Source organism: Egretta garzetta, unplaced genomic scaffold (genome assembly GCF_000687185.1).
Source record: "Egretta garzetta isolate BGI_Z169 unplaced genomic scaffold, ASM68718v1 scaffold532, whole genome shotgun sequence".
In the NCBI taxonomy this organism is placed as follows: Eukaryota; Metazoa; Chordata; class Aves; order Pelecaniformes; family Ardeidae; genus Egretta; species Egretta garzetta.
In genome coordinates this window covers 410,526-430,833 of record NW_009258799.1, presented here as the reverse complement: position 1 = coordinate 430,833, position 20,308 = coordinate 410,526, and the positions used below count along the sequence as shown (strand labels likewise).

The following is a 20,308-nucleotide window of genomic DNA, read 5'->3' as shown; positions in this document are numbered from 1 at the left end:
GTGGCGGGAAGCACTCATGGATGGCAGTGGCAGCAAAAGGAGCAGCAATCTGCAGAAACTGTGGCAGGAGACAGCCATCCCTGATGTTTTGTGAACACCTTGGAGGCCATGAGCAAAGCTGAGTTCAGCCGGGTAGAGTACACCTCCAGCATCAGTGGGTCTGACTGCTGAACATGACTACAAAGTGCAAGAGCACAAGACTTTTTCTGTCACGCAGAAGTCCACGTTCAAATAGAAATCACTTAAAACCCACCTAGAAGTCCTCTGGTGCACAGCACAGTTTAAGTCAGTGAAAGCTGGAGTAATTTATAATTTATAATTCGCTTGTGTGTGTTGTATTGCTTTCTGTCTGCTGCCTTATTAAACCGCCTGATGTCAAATAGGCCATGAAGTGACGAGAATAGTTTGTGCACAGATACTATGTCTATACATACACTCAAAAACTAACAAGTAAGCCTGTCTATCATGTCAAAAATATTTCTATTTTGGGCTGGGTTTGAAGCCTGCTTTTGTTGGTGAATGTTTTTTCTTTTATATGTAGTTTGCACAATTCAGGTTCCATTCCAGCAACAAACATGGCATTGAAAAGACTGATACTGCATGTTTGGGCAGCCTCTGAAATCCAATTTCTTTCAACTGATGATTTCCTTATTAGCTCCTCTTTGCTGGAGAGGATACACGCTCTCACAGCTCCTTCCTTGAACTAGCATTGAATGCATGGGACTAGTTTGGTCGGTCCCTTGCCTGATCATTTTTTCCACCAGCTCTATTTTCTTCTTGCCAAGGACCAAAGACCTGCATGGCTTTAGGTTCCTGCTGTTCCTTTTGATGTGTTCTTGTCATGTCTACCAACTGATCTGCCGCATCCCTCTAGCAGAATTTACGCCAAACGAGACACACAGGCTGAGGTACTACTTAAAGGATTTCTTGCATCCAGTGCATCTCTGCTGGTGAACTCCCCCAGGTGAGGGGCAGATGGATTAGACAGCAGCCACGTGAGGTTGTAGCCATGGTTTTGGTGCAGAAAACACAGCAAAACTCCCAGGAATTCTTCTGTTGGGTGTAGGCTACTGCTTCTTTCTGCAACAGTGCTGATGTGCCCTGGGCTACCCATGGTTTCTGTGAGACTTTTGTTCATTTGTTTTAATTTGTGTCTGGCTAAGAGGTGATGTGTGTGCTTGTGTGAAGGTATACACACCTGTCTGTCTGTATGCCTGTAAATGTATGGAGACACATCCGTGGTATAAGTAAAGAAGAACATCTTTGATTAATTTAATAGCAGACTGATTTTATCCTTCATGAAGCACATTACATTTATAACATGCTGTTCTTTTGGTTTTGAAGCTTTAAAAAGTTCATGATCTTAGTCTTTCCAGTACATGCCTTATTGTTCATGAGAGATCCACGTTTTTCAAACATTTTAGTTCTTGCAGGACTGGCTAATTTGAGTGGTTTAAACTCTTCTTTTTATTAGGAACTAAAAATAACTTCATATTAAGGCATTGATGGTAAATAAAGTGTATACTGTAAAAGTGACACTCCTAAATCTTGAAGACCTGACATCTGGATAAACAGCTGATGGATTTCCTGAAATCAACTGTCTAAAGTAGCAATCAGAAATTCAGTGGGGCAAATTTAATATTCAGAAGCAGAGGAAGCTCCTTCTCATCTTCAGATGGTTTTTGTTCAGTCTGTTCCTAAGCTTTGGGTTTTTTTACCTTACAGTCAAAAGCTTTGGCTCTGCAGAAGAGGAAGAAGCCAGAAGGAAGCAGTCAGAAGAGGATGAGCTGAAGGTGAAAAAGCTTGAAGAAAACATACACAGGTAGGGACAGTTTCTCTTTGCTTTGCCTAAGAACAGTCACTCCCATAAGGCTAGAGACCTACCTTGCCCAGGTCCCCATCTCTGGCAGCAGCTGATAGCAGGCACACATAGAGCCAAAGGTGCCCAGAATTTGTCTCCCAGGTGTCCATGGTTCGCATGGTAGAGCCATTGTGGCATCTTCATGTTTAATGGACTTTGATGCATTTCTCTTGTGAGGGAGCTAAAAAGAGGGCTGAGTCCCCCCTTCAGATGCACGTGTATGACTTGGTCAGCACTCAAGAGATTCTCCATTGCTTTACACCTCCTACAGCCAAAAGGAGTTGGAAGAGGGGTGGCACTCCTTTGCACTCACTTTTCACTGGTACAAGTGGCTTTTCAAAATGCAGCAGCAGATGCCACCAGCAGATCAAATGATCAAATATCTACTCGTTCAGAAGCAAGGTTTGGGTGTTAGAATTATTTCCTTTTATCAGTTTCCCATTGAAGTCTGAATCATGCGCGCAAGCACAGAGCAGCTGCAGTATCAAGATGTGCGTGAAAGGGTCTTGTGGCCACATGCTAGGTTTGTCCCTATTGGAAAATATGCAAAGTCTTTTAAATTTGGTCTAGGAGCAGGGTGGAGCTTATTTGTGAAGGCCAATGTCCAGCCTCTGCCAGCAGCAAGCACCCGTGCCCCTGCTTTAACCAGGGGGAATGTGCAGCCATCCCCTTCCCCATTGCAGCAGAACATCCATCGTCATCGCAGAGACCACCATTTCTTCTGCACACGCCGAAGCACTCAAGAAGGTCCCTTTCTCATACTTATGAGTATACTACACAAATAGCCATGGCACAAGAGAAATATCCATCTTTATTTGCAGGCCAGACGTAAACAGAAGGTCTGACAAGCTAAGTGAACTGCAACACTTAGACCAGAAAACTGAAGGAGACCGTGTTTGAGACCAGGCTAACCAGGCTGATAAATGAGGATGTGGGCTCATGTAAGTCTGTGCTGTCCAGAAGATGCAAATACCTCTAGATTAGGGAAACAGCATAACTAACTATGAGTTTGTAGATGGTCTTGAAGACCTTGCACATAACACAAATGCTTCAATTGAGTGTTGCTTTTTCTGATTCAGTTTTAAGTGACTTTTCCACTAAAATCAGACATTTTGCAAGATGTGCACACGTGCTTGAAGTGTTTATTCTTAAGCTAGTGTAACCAGTTCTCCTCTGTGTAGGAGGTGTTTAATTTCAACTACGGCAGCAAAAATGCATGAGTGTACAGACTGCTGTTTATTTATTAGAATTCCATTTTTTCATGATACAAGAAATCACATACTTTAGCTTGTAGCTTGCAAGGATATGTGCATATGAATAAACCTAGACATGAGTAAGTGTAATGATTTAATGAGTTCCCTCATCTGCAAAAGCATTTGGAAGAAGGATGCTTACATTAGTCAGCATTTCTGTATGCTTCATGGCAAGCAACTGAAAAAAATATTTGCATCACAAATGCAGAAATAAAGAACAGTCCATAGTAAAGAATGCAATACAAATAATTAAACAGTATCATGAAATTATGTTGATAATTACCAACAAGTGGACACAGAAATTCAAGATGCATATACAAGATAAAAAAAAACAGTGAGTGCAAGATTAAGACAAGGTGCAGGCGTATGAACAGTGTAACAGTGGATTACAGGCAGAATGGTCATTTAATTGTTGGGATTATTTTAGTATGTTCAGAGATTGTGAAATGTATGAACACTGGAAACAGTCTGTATCCAAGAATGTGAAGTGGAAGTAGAAGAATAAGCAGAGTTGAAGCAAGTTTGGTCCTGGACTCCCAATATTCCTGCTTGCCTAATTTGAGTCTTCAGAACAAGACTATGCTGCCCCATGTAAAAATCCTGGTATTGTGCCTTGCATTCCTTTAAAAAAGTGGTTGGCCTGGTAGTCTTAAGACTGGACTCCTTAGTCAACATCCATTGAGTCTTAAGCAGGCTGGAAATCTGTCGGCAGAGATAAGGATGGAAAGGCATTGCTGCATTCTTAAGTGTTTCAAACCTGGCTGCGAGATTTGTGGTGCCATTGTAACAATGGCAGAGCGGAGCCAGGCATGGATTCAGGATATCTCTCAGCATAAATAGTCCTTAGTCACAGAGGAGCTTTAAAGCTAGTTTAGTTTTTCGTGTTCTTCTAAAGATATTGGGTCAGTGTTAGAGGACAGCAGCCATTCCTGGGTTTCTTTTCCATTGTCACACAGTGAGAAAGCGACTTCCTTTTTTCTGCAGGAACCTTAGATTTGGAATAAATGATACCAAAGGAGTAAAAAATTAACAAAAAGCATTTCCCTTTCCTTAAACCTATTCTCCAAATCACAGACCTGAAACATATTGTTTGGGATTGCCCAGTGAACTTCCGCAAACATGTTTCTGATAGTGTGTTGTAGGTGAAAAAAGCACTAGAATGTGTTGCATGCCTCCCGTGGTTATTTTTACCGCATGACAGTTTGTTATTTTGCAGCAGTGAATGGAAAGTTGGCATTCGACATCTGGGTATTAACAGACAGCATTCATAGAATAGAGCAGCCCACCCACAGCCTGCTGTTCCTTCACAGCATTTGAAAAGCTCCCAACATTATTTTGTTTTACTAGATTACATTATAGTACATACTGGCGGCCTGTGTTTACTACAAAAGGTGAAAAGTTTTCATTGCTCTGAAGCCTTCAGGTAGCATGCCAACAAGAAATACTCTGTGACAACATATCTCCCTACTTGATGATGGACACTGCCATGAGATACCATGAGATGATGGACTTGTGCTCTTGGAGAAAAGAAACTGACTGAGCCAAACCCTCAGTAAAGCGGCATATCCCGTCAGTAATCAACAGTGCATCTGTTCGTCTTGGATGAGGAGGTGCCCATCAACTCCAAGGAGAGACAAATTATTGCTTTAGCAGAGCAGATGTTTTGGACATGTGGACCAGGCAGTCACCTTAGAGCTGTGGGTGCTGTATCCCCAAAAAGCACAGGCAAGAGACATTTGTGGCACTTTGGCACTGTGGCAGGTCTTGAGGGCGAATGAATGCAGAACAGTGGCCAAGATATATGTGTATCCCCTGTTCTTTACTCAGGGCTGCTCAGCTGTCAACACATACCAGCTCCTAACTTTTGCAAAAGCCCTTTAGAGTTGTGGAGTGTTTCACCCTCATGCACTCTTGTGGTGAGCTGCAGCTGTGTCACCTCTAGAAGAAGGCTCTTCCATGGTGGTGCAGCATGGAGGGAGAGCCCCAGTGTTAATGGTGGCAGGAGCAGGTCTGTGCTTTGGACCATAAGGTCATGAGCAATTTGCTGGGACAAGCACATGTCTTTGCTGGTTGCTGTTATGTTGCTGATGTGGGCAGGTGGTAAACACTTGCAAAAACTCCCTCTCTTCCAGCAGCTCCCATCTCAGAGTGCTGCTGTTCTTTTACACTTACAAAACCTCAGCAAGTATTTTAAAGAAGTGTTGAAATGAAAGATGCCTGTGAGAGGGACTGCAGGACAAGCACAGCTTCCATCCAAGAAAAGTACTTAACCTGATGGACCAAAAAATATTCTGAATGTATGTTTACACAAGAGAGATGACCGGTGGTGGAGGAAGACAGATGACACCACCTGTCTCAAGCAAAAAGTGCTTTGGTTGTGTGAGGCTCTCTGTTCTACTGTGCTCAGCTTATGTCTGTATGCCAGGTACTAGACAGAAGACATAATCTGGGTAAACACAGATCCAAAATGGAGTAAAACTTCTCCAAAGCTGGCAGAATTGTCTTCTTGTTCCGTTAGTGTAATTGAATCTTTCCAGGTAAATGGTCAGATTTGAGTATTGTCAGAGAGGTTGGGCTGGGCCCTTGAGAAGAAAACCTTCACCAAGCTGATTTGATATGCAGAAAACAAAATCTTATTAATCCATTATCTTACTAATTCACTGTCTTATTAATAGACTATGAGTGCTTCACAGATCCCTGATGTTAGATGGGGTCTACACTAAACGCTTTTCTCATTGCAGAGTCCAGCAAATACAGGCTCATGATTCAGCTGAGCTTGTCATGGCTGCTGCACCCTTAGCATTTTCTGTCTTCCTATGGACTATTCTTCCATTTCTTTCTGACACCAAGGTTTGTTTTCCGCTTCTTCTTCCCAGGCTAAAAACTTAGCATGCCTCAGCCTGGGAACTCTGGCTATAATTCAGTCTCTCTTGGGACTGTCACTAATAGTCTTTGCATGATGGAAGGAGAGCACGTAAGACAGATGTGAGTGCACTCCTTCAAAAGAAGGATCATCTGATGTCAGAACCAGCTGCTCAGACCTCCCCTACAGCAGACAGTACAAGCCAGGACCAGAGGAGCCATAAACCTCTCCTTAGCAAGGTTGCATCAATTTCCTTTCACTCTTAGCCTCCAGAGAGATACAAAGAGTTGCTGAAGCATATGCCACTGCAGAGAACAGTGTATCTTCCAAGTGCATGGTCCACATGGGCCTGAATGTTTTGCAGCTTCCACATTGGTGGCAGCTGGAGAAAATAATCAGGAATATTGTTTATTCAGCATTTTGGGGTTTTACCTAGAATTCCAGATGCAGCTGTAGACAGGCCCTTGATCTGCCTCCACATGCTGCCCATATGACCAGTTGCTTTGGGTGAACTCTCTAAGAGTGAAATTGCAAAAATATTGCCTCATAGCCTGGCAGTCCCTCCAAACTCTGCTCGCCTGATGAGGGAAGATCAAGCTTTCTGCACAGGAGCTTCAGTTCATCCCCAAGCCCTCTGGTTCTCCACTAAGGCTGATCAATATCAAGAAGCACAGATTCTGATTTCGGCAACCTCTAAGGACTGTGGTTTCCAAAACAGCACATCCTTCACCTCCAATAAAGCTTTTGCTGGGGTGCCTTTCATATGTGATACATTTCTTAGGAAAGCAGAAACCAAAACAAAACCAGGCAAAAAGCCTCAACAACAGGAAATCTCAGATTTCCAAAGGAACCCACTCTGCGGTATGATTAGAGAATTCCTTAGGACTTGCAGGATGTTCTCAGAAAAGCAATGGGTTAAGAGTTGCTGGGTGGCAATGGGTTTGAGGTTTTTACATACAGTATAATAAATTCAGATGTGGCACTTAAAAGAACACTTAAAAATAATAACACAGCTTACTACCTCAGTTCTGAAACTCGACCCATACTTAAAATAGCAGAATGACATGCCAGTGCTTTAACAGTTGCCTAAATGCTGGTGTTCTGGGTTTAGGAGTAGCAATCTCAGTATCTTCCACAAGTCCTAGGCATTGCTAGCTTGTAATTATTTAATGATGCCTATGCATCTTATAAAGTGGGCAAAAGGTTTGATTGTTCAATTTGAGCACAGACTCCCTCCACTCCAGCTATGTCTGCTCTCCTCAAATATGCATCCTAGATAAGGACCTTGACAAAGATACACATTTGCCTAATTTGGGAACAAGATATAGAAGAAATTCCAAAGTACTGACTCTACATATCAAGGAATTCCCACTTAGAATGCTTCTGACACTTCATCTATGTCAGTGTGCCATAGATGAAGAAACATGTTCCTCAAGAATGTAGGGATGCATAGGCTTAAATTCAGCTCTGGACAGAAGCAGGTCTTCAAGGACACATTTTTTAGGCAAGCTAACACATTGTAAAGTAGCATCAGTTTCAAAATAGATTAAAACCTCTAATGGAGTAGATCATTTGCTACAGTCTGTGGTGAAAGGGGCAGTTACCACCTCTGGGCCAGGTTCAGCAAGAAAAATGTAATTTCAATCATTGTAGCCTTTCAGTAACATGGACGTTCTGCACCAAGCTGGGTCTCTGTTGCCATACTAGGTGAGACCCAGTGACAGATACTTCAGACCCTCTTTGGCTTTAACATTTCAAAGCTAAAAACTTTGCATGACTCTCCATGTGATGATGTTTGCAAGGTGGGGAAACCTCTCCATAACACATGTGTTTATCATATGTCTTAAATCGCCACACTCCCTCTGTGTGCAAAGCCATCTAAGATCTTCACACTTCTTTTAATCCTAGTAGAACTGACAGGGGTTTTCTGAAGCAGCAAATTCTGGTATAGCATAAAGAGTAGGAATTTTTGACTTCATTACATCTAAATTAAATCTTAATCATGGGCCAAACTGGAGTAAAACAAAAAGGACTAGGCTCCATTCCTTTCCTTGTTATGCTGATCTTTGCTGGAGTTGGCTGGTTGGTTGGCTTTCCTTGCACACTGGCCCTACCACAGGGCAGTCCTGGTGAAAGAGCTCCCTCCACACAGTCAGTCCATATAGCACTTGGTGGTTGGAAAAAACCAAAATTGTGGAAATTCTGTAACAGCAATAGATATTTGTGCTGAGATGACATACGCATGCACAATTTTGAATGAGATGACAAACCTTACAAAGAGAAGGCACAGAATTAGGCAACAAGGCACAGAATTAGGCAACAGCCTGGGTTGATTTTTTTGCATTGGTGCTTTACAGTGGTTATTTACTCTGTCTTCACTTTAAATCAGAGGACTTTCTTCTTCTGTGCCAAACCTCTCTTTATGTGCTGTGTCTCTGTCTGGCAAGGCCAGAACATGCAGCGTCCACATGCACTCACGCACATGTGCTTGCAGAGCCAGGGAAGACACTGCTGCAGTTCTGGTCCTCGGTAGCTCCCTTCTCCCAAAGGCTCAGGTTCATCCTGTGCAACTGCAAGAGTTTAAACAAGTCACCTTCACTTAGAGCATCACCTCCTTTAGCCCTCCATGCAGTCAGTGAGGAAAGAGTATCACCTCCATGGCCTGCGTGCCCATCTCTCCCGCCTTCAGTATAGCTGCCTTAGTTAAGTGCCTCAAGTGCAATGGCTAGAATTTAAGACTTAATATTACTTCCTGCACAGGCACCCACCCCTAGTTCTCTGGGTGCTACCGTGATGCAAATAGTCATTAATAAATATTAATTATGTATCTGGTGCATCATGTGCTTTATTACCCCAGGCCTTGCCCTGTCATTCTTGCACTTACACGTACTTCTGCGGAGCTGGGTGAGCTCTGAGTAGGTAGAGGTACGTACAGTCAGAGGAGGAGCACGGTGCAGTGTCTGGAGCCACCCAGCGGGCATTGCAAGTCTCAGCCTCTTTTTTAAAAAAATCTGAAACTGGTCTAGAAGACCTGGGGGAACAATGCCATGCTCAACCCATCCCATGCCCAGGAAATTGCAAGTACTCTTTGTGTGAAATATTGTTAAATTATGCCTACTCTGTACTAGAACATTTTTACTAATGCAGCTACACAAGCAATGCTTACTTTTGTGGATTCATTTTTTACCAGCAAAAAATATGGACACTTAAATGGAATCACATCTACAGGCAGAGGGTATTGTAGCCTTGTACCACCACCTCTCTCTACTGGAAAACATACTGAAATAAAAGGGGTTTAATAATAATCTACCCTCTAGGCAACTACAGCGCGTCAGTGGGATAGTCTGAAGTTAGTAAAGAAAGAGAGACGGGGATCAGGTCTTTGCATCCTGCATCCTTCTAGACAATGTGAGTGGTGCAGAGTATGTTCCTGGAAATTGCCTCAAGGGGAAACACCAGCCATGACAGGATGAAGCCCAGGGTTACCCCTGGGTTAAACTCTTACCCTACCACTGATTTCTTGCATGACTTGGAGCAAGGTATTTCAACAGTTCTTCCACTTCTCCTATTCCAGAGTTCATTTGTGTAATTATCTTTCCCACCCTTTTAGCATAATGTGAGCCGAGCTCTTTGGCACAGGAATTGCTTCTCACTGTACAGAGGGGAACTCACTGGTACCACTTAAATAACCTAGGTGAATTTTCATTCTTCAGAATTCTTCACATTCTTCTCTTATTTTGCAGTGGCAAGACAAATAAGAAATAGATGCTCATTAACACAAACGGCCCATGCTTCTAGAGAAAACAGGAAAGAACAGCCTTTCGCTGAACAAAGTGATTCACACTGTGACTGGACTCATACTTCTTGCCAAGACTGTAAATCTGGCTCTTGGTTGCCACACCATTCCTATGTTTCAAAGCAGTATGAATAGAAAACAGAAAAACAACGTGGTATTTGGGTAGCATGTGCAAGTTGTGGTGTGAAATTTATGCTTTAACTCTAATATCCAAATACAGAGACAGGCAGGTTTAAGATGTTCAGCAGCATCTACTGGCTTTAGGCCATGGTGCTAATAAATTACAAAATCCTTCAGCTAGCTCTGAGCCTCTGTGCTGATTCCGCTGCAGCTGTAGCAAGATGGAGCAGCTCTGCGAATACTCAGGTGGTCGCCTGTGCACTCCCACGGCTGCTGGTGGTGTCTGAGCTAGCTCAGGTATCTTAACGGCATAGTGCTGAAACTGGTGCAGACTTCTACTCTGCAGCACAGTTACATCAAAATCAGAGGGCTGGCTTCAGCCGCAGTGGTTGTGGTAGTTTCCACTCATCTATAGGCAGCTGGTGCAGGACAGGCACAAGCTGCAGTGTGGTCTACCTGGCCACTCAGCTGGAAAGCTTCAGTTGGTGTCATAGGGTGCTGCAGCCTCACCCTTGTCAGTGCTCAAACAGTGCAAGTTCTAGGTGGGTAGGGTGCATCCACCTTTGCTGAGATCGTACTTCTGGTGGTGCTGAAGTCATGGCTTGAGGTGCCCCAGGCCTGTAAAGAGACACAGCTGCATAATTAAATGGGTATCTTTTGTTGATAATTCCTGGGGGTGTTTTATTTTCTAATTCAGCTGTCAAAATCCAGTTCCCAAATGAGTCGTTCACCTCTTTAATGTGCTGGCATTTTTCTTATCTTTGCCCGTTAACCACCAGGCTTGTTTTATTTATGTCTGAAAGACCTTCTTTTAGTCATTTGTGTGAAGTCTGCAGCCTACTAAAAAGCCACAGAGCTTTTGGACAGGGTTACTGAAAAATGGCAAATGCATTTCATGATTTTCCATGCAAACAGATGAAACATTGATTTTTGTGGCTTCTTTTTTGCCTGCTGTCACTCTCTGTATGCAGTGATCCAAGAAGCCTGGATCCCCACTGGATCTCCAGGTGGGGTCCATCACTCCACCAGATGCCATGCACAATGACATAAAAAGACTTTACAATGTAAGCCAGTGAGGCAAGCAATCACTAGAAAGGGAGGTAGGAACGAAAAGCATGGACTAGAGCCTAGGTTTTCCAAGCCTGAGTGACCTGCCATGTAGATAAGTCAAGTCTATAACCAACTGGTAGAATCAAATCATAACATAGATCTTTTACACCAAAAGAAATGCATGATCTCTGCAAAAAGATACCAGAGAGAACGCAATTCCAGCACAGACCCTGTCATCTTTGATGGTAGCCCAGGGAAAATGCCCTAAATGGTCAAGTTACAGCTGGGTTATTTAAAGGACATTTCATTTCTAGGAAGTCCATTTGGGAAACATGAGCTTATCTACAGAATCTTAACTGCACAAAATGTGAATAAAACAGATACTCCCAGTAAACCCCATGTTACTGATTTGAGTGTGTATGTGTGTGGGAGCATGTAACACACTAGTCAAAGAAAGTGACCAGAGAAAACAGCTTTTTAATTAAGACTTGGAGCCTCGAGTCTTATATGACAAGTTTTCCATTCAGTTTTATTTTTGTGCATATTATTTTTTTAATGTATTTGGAAAATTGCAATTAGCTTCCTTTGAATGTGTCTATGTTTAGCCTCCATTCCACTCTTTAAATTTAAGGGTCCTTATTAATCAGGACAATGCATCTTATACAAGTGATCCTCACAAGAACCCACACTGCAATCAGGAAATGGGCTGGCAGCCTGGTGTGCAATGAGATGCTTTTCTTTAGGTCCATCAGATAAAGGCGCAGTCATAACAACCTAGGTAATGTTTGTTAAGACTTTCAGTTGAAGCTAAACCTCTTATTTCTGAAAGAATAGAGGGGGGAAATCAAATACTAGTAAGTCCCAGCAGAAACCTAAGGGTATTCTACTTGTCTGATGGTCTCTGAGCTTTGTGACTTGGCACATCTGGAATGGGCTCAGAAAGGCAGAAAGCTCCTAAATTTAGAAACATGTTTCAGGCAGCAGCTGCTGCAGAGCAGCAGTATGCCACCAGCAGGGCTGGGCTTGTAAGCCTTGTCTTGCTGGCAGCATTCAGGCTGGGAAACCAGAGAACCCATTCACCCTCCAAATGCCATTCCAGGAGGGTCGCACAGGGCCAGCCATTGATCTGGTCCTGCAAGGACAATCAAACCCATTAGTCCCAGGAGCTTAAGATATCAGTCTTGACACGGTGGATATGGTCCATATCTGTTAGACTGGCATTCCAGTTCTGATGCCATAGGATTTTCAGCTAAGACAATAAATAAATAAAAAAGAAAAAAGCCATCGTAACAGCATGCTGACTTTAGGAAAGGTTGTAGTGGGAGAAAGCAATGGAGCTGCCACAGGCTTTGCACACAGATCATGTTTATGTCTCAAAACATGCAAGGGGAATGCCTCATGCCTTTGAGCCCTTACCCCACTGGGATCACTTTCTGGGGAGAGCTGTGGTGTCCAGGAGCAAGGTCCAGAACGAGGCATCTGCAGGGTGTCACCGTGCCAAGACCATGGTGATCCTCAGCTCTGTTTTCTTCATGTACAATAATTACACTTTCACTTAGACACAATGTAAAATATTTTACCACCTGTCAAAGGCTGTAAGTACCCACCAAGTCAGGTGTAACTTGTTAGGTCACTGAAAGCCCAGTTTTAAAGCTATCGATAACATTAACTAGTCTTCCAGGCAGGCATCAGTGGCCAGTGTTCCCTTGTATCATCTTTTAGGCAAATAATTTCAGGAGCAACCACCCTACAGACAAAAATCCATGTGATTCTCTGCTCTTTCCTGCTTAACATCAGCTTGACAAAAGCAGATCATCAATCTTTCATGGTTGTGTAGCAGCAATTGTCAAGTAAAGAGTCCAGCTTGGTCTGTACAGCAGTCTCTGAAGATGGTATAAATTTTCTGGAAAAATGGATTGAAAACAGGTTCCGGTAATAGAAGTCTGCTTCACACCGGGGTTTTGAGAACTTGGGGTTTTTTAATCAGCTATTTTTTTCTTAATGTTGATAGTACATCATTTCTACCCAGAGTACTTCAGTTATCAGGGATTGGTATAGTCAGAGTGATACCACCTAAGGCAATGCAAAACCTCAGGTATAACAGAGAGACACTGCTGTCTTACTACTGGTTTGTTAAATGCTTTCATCTAAAACTCCCAGACCATAAACAGAAAGCATTATCAAACCCCTGCAGATCAGACCAATGTCCACGTTAAGAGTCAACTGAAATTCCACACACACTAAAGAGGACTTGCTCTCTCTCTCATCACTGTGTCATTTTCCTAGCAGAAGAAACAGGCTTGAAATACCGTGAGAGACAAAAAATCATTTTTGCAACAGGTACAAGGGAGAAAGAACTTCAGAACTAAACTCGAACTGAGAAATGCCTTTCCCTTCATCCAGGCCTCAACTTTTTCCCCTCTTAGGACCGGGAATGTAATAGCTGACAAATGCTTTGGTAATCGCAGGCAATAAGCAACACTTACGAAAGCCACATCCTGATGTCCTGGCTCATTGGTGTCCAAGTCTACCAGGGATCCCAGGACCAAATTCCTTGCCTGCAGTGTAGGTTGCTACATGCCATTTTTTGGAAGACTGCTATTGCAGCATATTTTTTGAGCAGTCATTTCACTCTTTGAGCATTCCAAAGAAGAAAGAAGAACAGAATACCCACACTTGCTCCCTCTTGAGTGCAAATGGAGGACAGGAGAGCACACTGTGGTCCTTGGGTAGTGAGAACATCTGCGTAAATACGGCACGTAACAAATGAAGTCATTTCACAAACAGGACAGGACGGCTCTTACAGGTGGCTCCTTGATGCAGATACCCATGCTTCGTCAGGCCCCGGCAAGCACTGCCAGACCTCCCTTGGGCACCAGGTTTGCTCTACGTGGCACAGGAGCACTGTTGGGTTTTCCCATCCACATTACAAACTCGCTTGTTTCAGTGAAGCCCTTCTAGACTTGCCTCATTGCAAATGAGATAATACGGCTTTTTCTTTACCAGATCAACAATATCCTCATACAGGAAGGGATGTGAAACAAAATGCCTGAAGCAAAGTACTGTGTTGGATATTACTTCCTTATTTCCAGTACTTATTTTGTCATCTGTAGTGTCTGTAGGGGTTGACTGCAAAATCACCAATCCTGAAAATGTCTTTTTTCTCATTAAGAGTGGTGGTATTTAATCATTTCACAGGTTCATTAAGTGGCTTGTCCTAACACTTACTGCATCAGTACCGGCTGCAAAGATCATACTGGCATCTTGAATAAGATGAGAAATGTATCAATATTTTTCCACCCTGGCAGCCCCTGCTGAGCCACCTCATCTCCCAGAGAAGACATTTGAAAAACCTGCTGCAATGACACAGCATTTCTGAAAGGTGATTCTTTCTTCATTCACCTTTGTTTTTCATGCTGCTGAGCTGAAAAGGATTCAGTGCAATAAAAGAAAGAAATAGTGATATCTGGTGTTGCGTTAGGAAGGAGGTTGATTGCGTTTAGTAATCTCTGGCTGAACTTTTTGTCATTGTATTAGATATATACATAGCCTAAATGACTATCCATGAACAAAGCTGCAAATGGGTTGTAAGTGGGCTTTCTACAACTTTTTCTAGATACAAATGACCTTCTTTCAAAGAACAATCTTTAAAGAAGCAACATGTACTATGGAGATGTGTGCTTTTTCATTCCAGTATGCTTTGAAATATGTGAAAATTTTTACCCGTTGGCATAAAAATTTTGTAAAGAAATTCCCAGAAGCTGTAGTAGCCAGTAATATACCAATTTTGCCCCTAGGTGTTTGGGGCAAATTAACCATTTCACAAATCTATGTTGGATTAATCTGATTTTTTGGTAAGGGAAGCTTTTCCTGATAGACAGTAAAACAGGACCTGGAACATCTTGGGTTTACCTAAATTTCCTGGTTTATGATTTACCAGTGAAAAGTTCATGCTGTCGTATGTACTGAGAACAATTTGTAGAGCTGCATAATTGAGAAGGAATGATTATTTTCATCTGAACACATGCATTTTGGACATGTTCTAATCCTATGTAATTCTTTGAAGGATTTTCTTTCCTTCACAGGAAAGTGTCTTTAAAACAAATCATAGTGTTTTGTGTCTACCATGAGAGGAATGCCAGCCTGCAAATAGCCCAGAGTGTACAAAGTGTGTTAATGTGTCTCTGTTTGTCCCAGAGATGCTGAACCATAGGGTTTTGTGAGGCTGTGCTGAGGGGATCTGCATAATGAGAGGTTTGAAAATTCCATCTTCTTCAGCTTTTCCTGGAAACCAGGAGTCCCAGTCCTTTAATAAAGAAATGAGAATCCTTTGCAGGCAGAGAGCTTCCCAAGGAGAACCAAGGTGAAGTGACAAAGCACCACCTCAAAAATCACCAAAAGTGCTCCAGCAGCTCCCATTGCTGCTTTTTTTTTGTAAGTAGCTGCTCTATAGCGGTTAGCTTACCAGGGCCAGGCTGATTTCATGCAGTGGATACTGCTTGTGAGATGTCTGAAATACAGCCTAAGGAGCAGGCACCAGTTATTCATTAGGAGATAAAATATTCACTGTCCTTCTCTCCCCATCAGCCAGAAAGTATGAGAGGAAGGGGAAGGAACAGAGAGGCATCCTCTTTTTGCTGCAGTTGGCTGGATTTAGCTTTTTGTTTGTAGGATGAATTGAAAGGATTTCTAGCTCTCAGGGTTATTAATGTTGCCCAGTCTTTAACAGCTCCCACAGCTTTCTCTCTCTTTAATTGCCATTCATATCCATCTTTTCCCCTCCTGCCAAGCCTCTAGTTTCTTTTTTATTTCATTGTTTTATGTTTAAGAGGTTTGATAGCTTCTTCAACATTGCAGTTCAAAGGGCTTGTGGGAAACAGCTGGTTTTTGCAGTCTTCTCTCCTCTCATGTCCCAGTAAAGTGACCTACCCTACAGCAGTGTTCAAGGCAGGCAGCTAAGTCTGTAGGCAACATTCATGTTCCCCCACTCCTCTTTCACCACCAAAGCCCTGAAAATCTCTGAAGGGCAACATGGTATGGCTCCACAGTGAAACCCTCCTTTCCCTCTGCACCTTCTCACCTCTCCACACCTGTCAGTGGTGCTGTCCTCCCTGTCCCTCTGTCCCACCCAACCCACTTCTCCCCGGGGCCGTGGGCAGGGATGCTCTTCCCTCTCTAGCACAGCAGGTGCTGGGGAGTGCAGGAAGGTTTCCAGGCTTTAGCACTAGCATGCCTGCCTCCTTTCATCCCAGGAATCCCAAAGGGGGACATTTGCAAACCCACACCCATGAGTTTTACTTGGCAGCATTGCAGACCCTTGAACTGCTGCCTAAGCTGTCTGTGCTTGCTGAGCAGGGACTGCAGCAGGCATGTGTGACCACGGCTGGAGAGGGCTGGACTACACAGGCTGAATTTATTAATCCCAAAAAAATGGATTGCAGGCAGTATGGGAGTGATTCTTTAATTCCAGAAGGAATCAGGAGATGTTAAAATTACACCTTCTGTTTCAGCACAGGTTTCTTCTCTGACTCTTACTACTTCTGCTCCCCACTCCCCTCTTTTTCCTCATTATCCTCCAAGCGACGCTATTTTTTAATTAAGTGGGAGGGTAGGTTTGCAGAAGAGAGGGAAATTCTTTGTTCTTCATGTCCCAAATTGATTAACATTCTTGTAGCTTCACTGTTTGCTTATCTAAAAAGAAGCCATGGTTTCACTGAGGGAAGAACACCTTTTGCATTTTAATTTTCTCCTAACCAAAAGCTTCTAAGATACCCTAATTACACTGGAAAAGATTCTGGGACTCACTCATCATTCTCAAATTCATCCAACTAGTAACATCCCCTGAGAGGTCCAGTGGAAGAAACATTTGCAGGAGGAGGAAGTAATTAAAAAACCTTCCTTATTTAAAAAAAAAAAAAAAAAAAGTCACAATCATCTTAACTTCACCTTGTACAGGGAAGCAAATCTTTGGAGCATGAATTCATCTTTTTGGCTAACTATGCAGAAAGAGGAAGTTTGCAAACTATACACCAGAGTGATTTGTCCATGGCAAGACCTCCACAGGGTGGAAAGGTTAGAGAGCCTCTAGGATGACTGTGAAATTACAAAGTTTCTGACTTAGGAATGGAAAAGCAAACTAAAAGGAATGGATTTGGGGTAGGCAGATTTCAGTAAACTCAAGAAAATCCATAACTGAAAGCTCTGATGGGTAGAGGAGTTAATATAAGGTGAATGACAATAAAAGCACAAACTGTCCCAGAGAAAAGGTAAGGGGTGTAGTAAGAAACTTGCTGTAGTAAATCATTGGCTTTTCCTTGGCTTTAAGCAAGAAGAAAGTTCACAGAAAATGGAAAATAGTTCAGACTGCTAAGCAAAACTTGAATGGAGTTGCAAAAGCACGTGAGGACAAAAACCAGAAAGGCAGAGACATAATGTGTCCTGTACTGTAATAGGAAATGATTCTGTGGCAGCATTACTGGTAGAGAGAAAGCAAAGGAAAATGTTGATATCCTGTTCCACAGAAAGACAATAGATGACACTGAGATAAGGGCCTTTTTTGTGCTTCTGTCTTTACTGGAAAGGTTTGTTGCAATCAGATGGAAAATGCAGTTATACAAGGTGAATATCCAGAGCAGAACTGGGAAAAAAAACAAGTGAGAGAGTACTTAGTCTAATCAACTGTTTTCAGATCCTCTGAGCATGGTGAGATCTGCCCCCAAACTTGAGAACTGGCTGAAGCAGCCTCAGAGCCTTTTCTCTCTGAGATCTTGAACAGGGCTGTTCATAGGGAGAGCAAACGCCACGCTTAACTTTACCAATGGGACAGGGAAAAGAGCAGTTAGGGAATACCAGCTGAACTTCAGTCCTTGGAGGAGGACTTGTGGTTGTATAGAAGAAAACACAGCGAATTATAACAACCTTGAATTTATCAAGTAAAACCTGTCAAGATACACAAGATTCCTTGACAGGCAGCTAGCAGACCTTACAGCTCCCTGTCGGCTGAGGATGCCAATTATCTTGACAGTAAGGAGACTTTGATACTTTTACAATCAAGCTGTAGAAATATGGTTTGGACAAAACTTCTGTAAGGCAGGTACAATACTGGCAAGAAACTGTTCAGGCCAAATTGAAGGAAAAAGTTTTGATGGACTGTATGCTGTGTCTGAAACCATTTATTCTTCTCACTAACACCTCAGGTGATGAGAAGGTATGTGAGTGGAGGATCTATTCATGAAACTTGCAGACAACATGAGACCTGGAGGTGCACAGTGGAGAACAGTATGATGATTACAAATCAGAGATTGTTTTAAATTGCAATAGAAGACAAGTGCAAAATTTTACCTTTAGGCAGGCATAACCAACTGCGCAGACAGGGTGGGCTGTGGCTGTCAGCCCAGTACTCTCTCAAGGATGTGGGAATTAGACTGAATAAGGAGCTGGATGTGAGTCAAGGATTTTGTGCTGTAAAGACACATTGGTATGTAGGTAATGAGACATAGAAGAAACCTCCTCTGCTGATCATTAATAAGGCCTCAGCTGGATTAATGTGCAGTTGGATTGCTGCACTGGAAGTACAGTGTGGACTGCCAGAAAATCAGGAGGAGAAAATGGAAGCGGTTGGGGTACATGGTCTACAAGGAAAGGCTGCTCAGCCTAATGCAGAGAGTAGGTCTTCCAATATTTCATCAGCTGTTGCAATGGAAAGAAATAACATGTTCTTTGTGTTCACGGTAGAAAGGACAACTACTGAGATCAGGCATTGGCAGTGAAAATTCATTAGGGAAATTGTGAAGCACTGGGGAGGCCATGGAGTCCTCATCATTTCAGGTTTCTGAGACGAGGTCAGAGACAGAGTCATCAGGAGCAGCACTAGCTCAGCCAACACAGCCTGACATCAAGGACCTGCCCAGACCCCTTCCCCCAAGCCACTGGGGCTCAGCGCTCACCTCCAGCCCCCCTGACAGATTTTGCACCCTGTTTCTGACCACAAAGGTCCACAAAGTGCAAGAGAAAACTGGCATTATTTAGGGACAAGTAAATAGGGACATAATAATGCCACAGGGGGACTTCTGCTCCTGGACACTTTTAGGAAGGGGCTTAACAGGGGTTTGATGAGATGCTTGAGGTAGGGGGCACAGCTGCAATTTTCTATGTTTCTGTAATTCTCTTGGAGAAGGTAAGTGCTAAAAGTATATGGAAATAAAACAGAGAAGTGGGAGCAGGAACTGCTTTTTACCAGAGCAAATGACAGACTGTGAAACCCAAACCAGAAAATTAAAAATATGGGGGCAGGGGAAGCCAAATTTTTTGCAATACAAACAGGCAGCTTGTTGCACTTGTTGATTCATCACAGTGGCGTATTTTGCAAAATTCAAGGCAGGGTCTCCAGGGATTTACAGAGTAAATTAGTATTTAGGAAAGGTGTCGGCTCTTACAGTTTAGGACGAAGCCAACTTCTTGCATTGCAGGCAAGGAAGAAACTTTCCTGCATGCAAGTCGACCCTGAATTTTCAGTACATTTCCAAGAAATGTCTGGAAACAGCCTCTGCCAGGCGCAGGACTGGATGGACTACCAGTGCGAACCAGCCTGCCAGCTCCCCGTACAATTTCTTGAAAGCATGATGGAGTTTTCTTTCCATTCCCCCTCCACTCAGTAGTTGGCAAAATATTTCTGTGTTGGAGTCACTTGTTTCAGAGTTCTTATTTGAAAACGTAAATAAATCTGCTGGTTTGCATTCAGAGCTCCAGTTCTGTTCCCCAAATAATTTTACATTGTTCCATTAGTCTGAAACAGGCTGTGGATTTTCATCCTTTGTTATTAGAGTCAGAATATACATCTGTGAAGAGGAACAGAAGGCATAAATTTTAGACTCTCTGGACCCTAGAGGGCAGGATGATGAAAAACTGAAGTTAGAAATGAAACTGTAGCATAAAGTGATGACTTGAATCGGTCAAAAATTAAAATTTCCATCCTATAGAAAATTCCAAGACTTTGAAATTTCAGCTTCTCTCAAATAGAGGTGAAAAACAAGTTTATACAAAATGTTATGAAAGAAAGGAATTAATATCACTTGTCTGACCTCCTGGAAATGTTTATTTTTATAAGACTGAAACATTATCAACACTGCCACTTCAACACTTTTATCTGTTCAGAGTTTAAATGGTAATGTAAAAAGCAGATGTTTCTGCTTCACAGAAACAAAATATTGAGATAATCTCCTGTCAGATAATCATTAAATCGATACATTCCCATAAGCATTTTATGTTTAATTAAATCAATGTTTTCCAAAGGAATACTTCTCTGAAAAATCATCAGCCACATGCCATAATTTTTTAGTGTTCTTTAATCCAACAAATGTCAAAAT

The 20,308-nt window shown here is 42.6% G+C and overlaps 1 protein-coding gene across 1 annotated transcript in view; it reads left to right on the top strand.

Annotated features, from left to right (window-relative positions):
- Nucleotides 1–20,308, top strand: part of LOC104135943 (paralemmin-2) — a 79,600-nt gene that overhangs the window by 16,148 nt on the left and 43,144 nt on the right. The window contains exon 6 of the mRNA XM_009649642.1: nt 1,733–1,822. Coding sequence (XP_009647937.1) covers nt 1,733–1,822 — 90 coding nt within the window. The remainder of the gene's footprint in view (nt 1–1,732; nt 1,823–20,308) is intronic.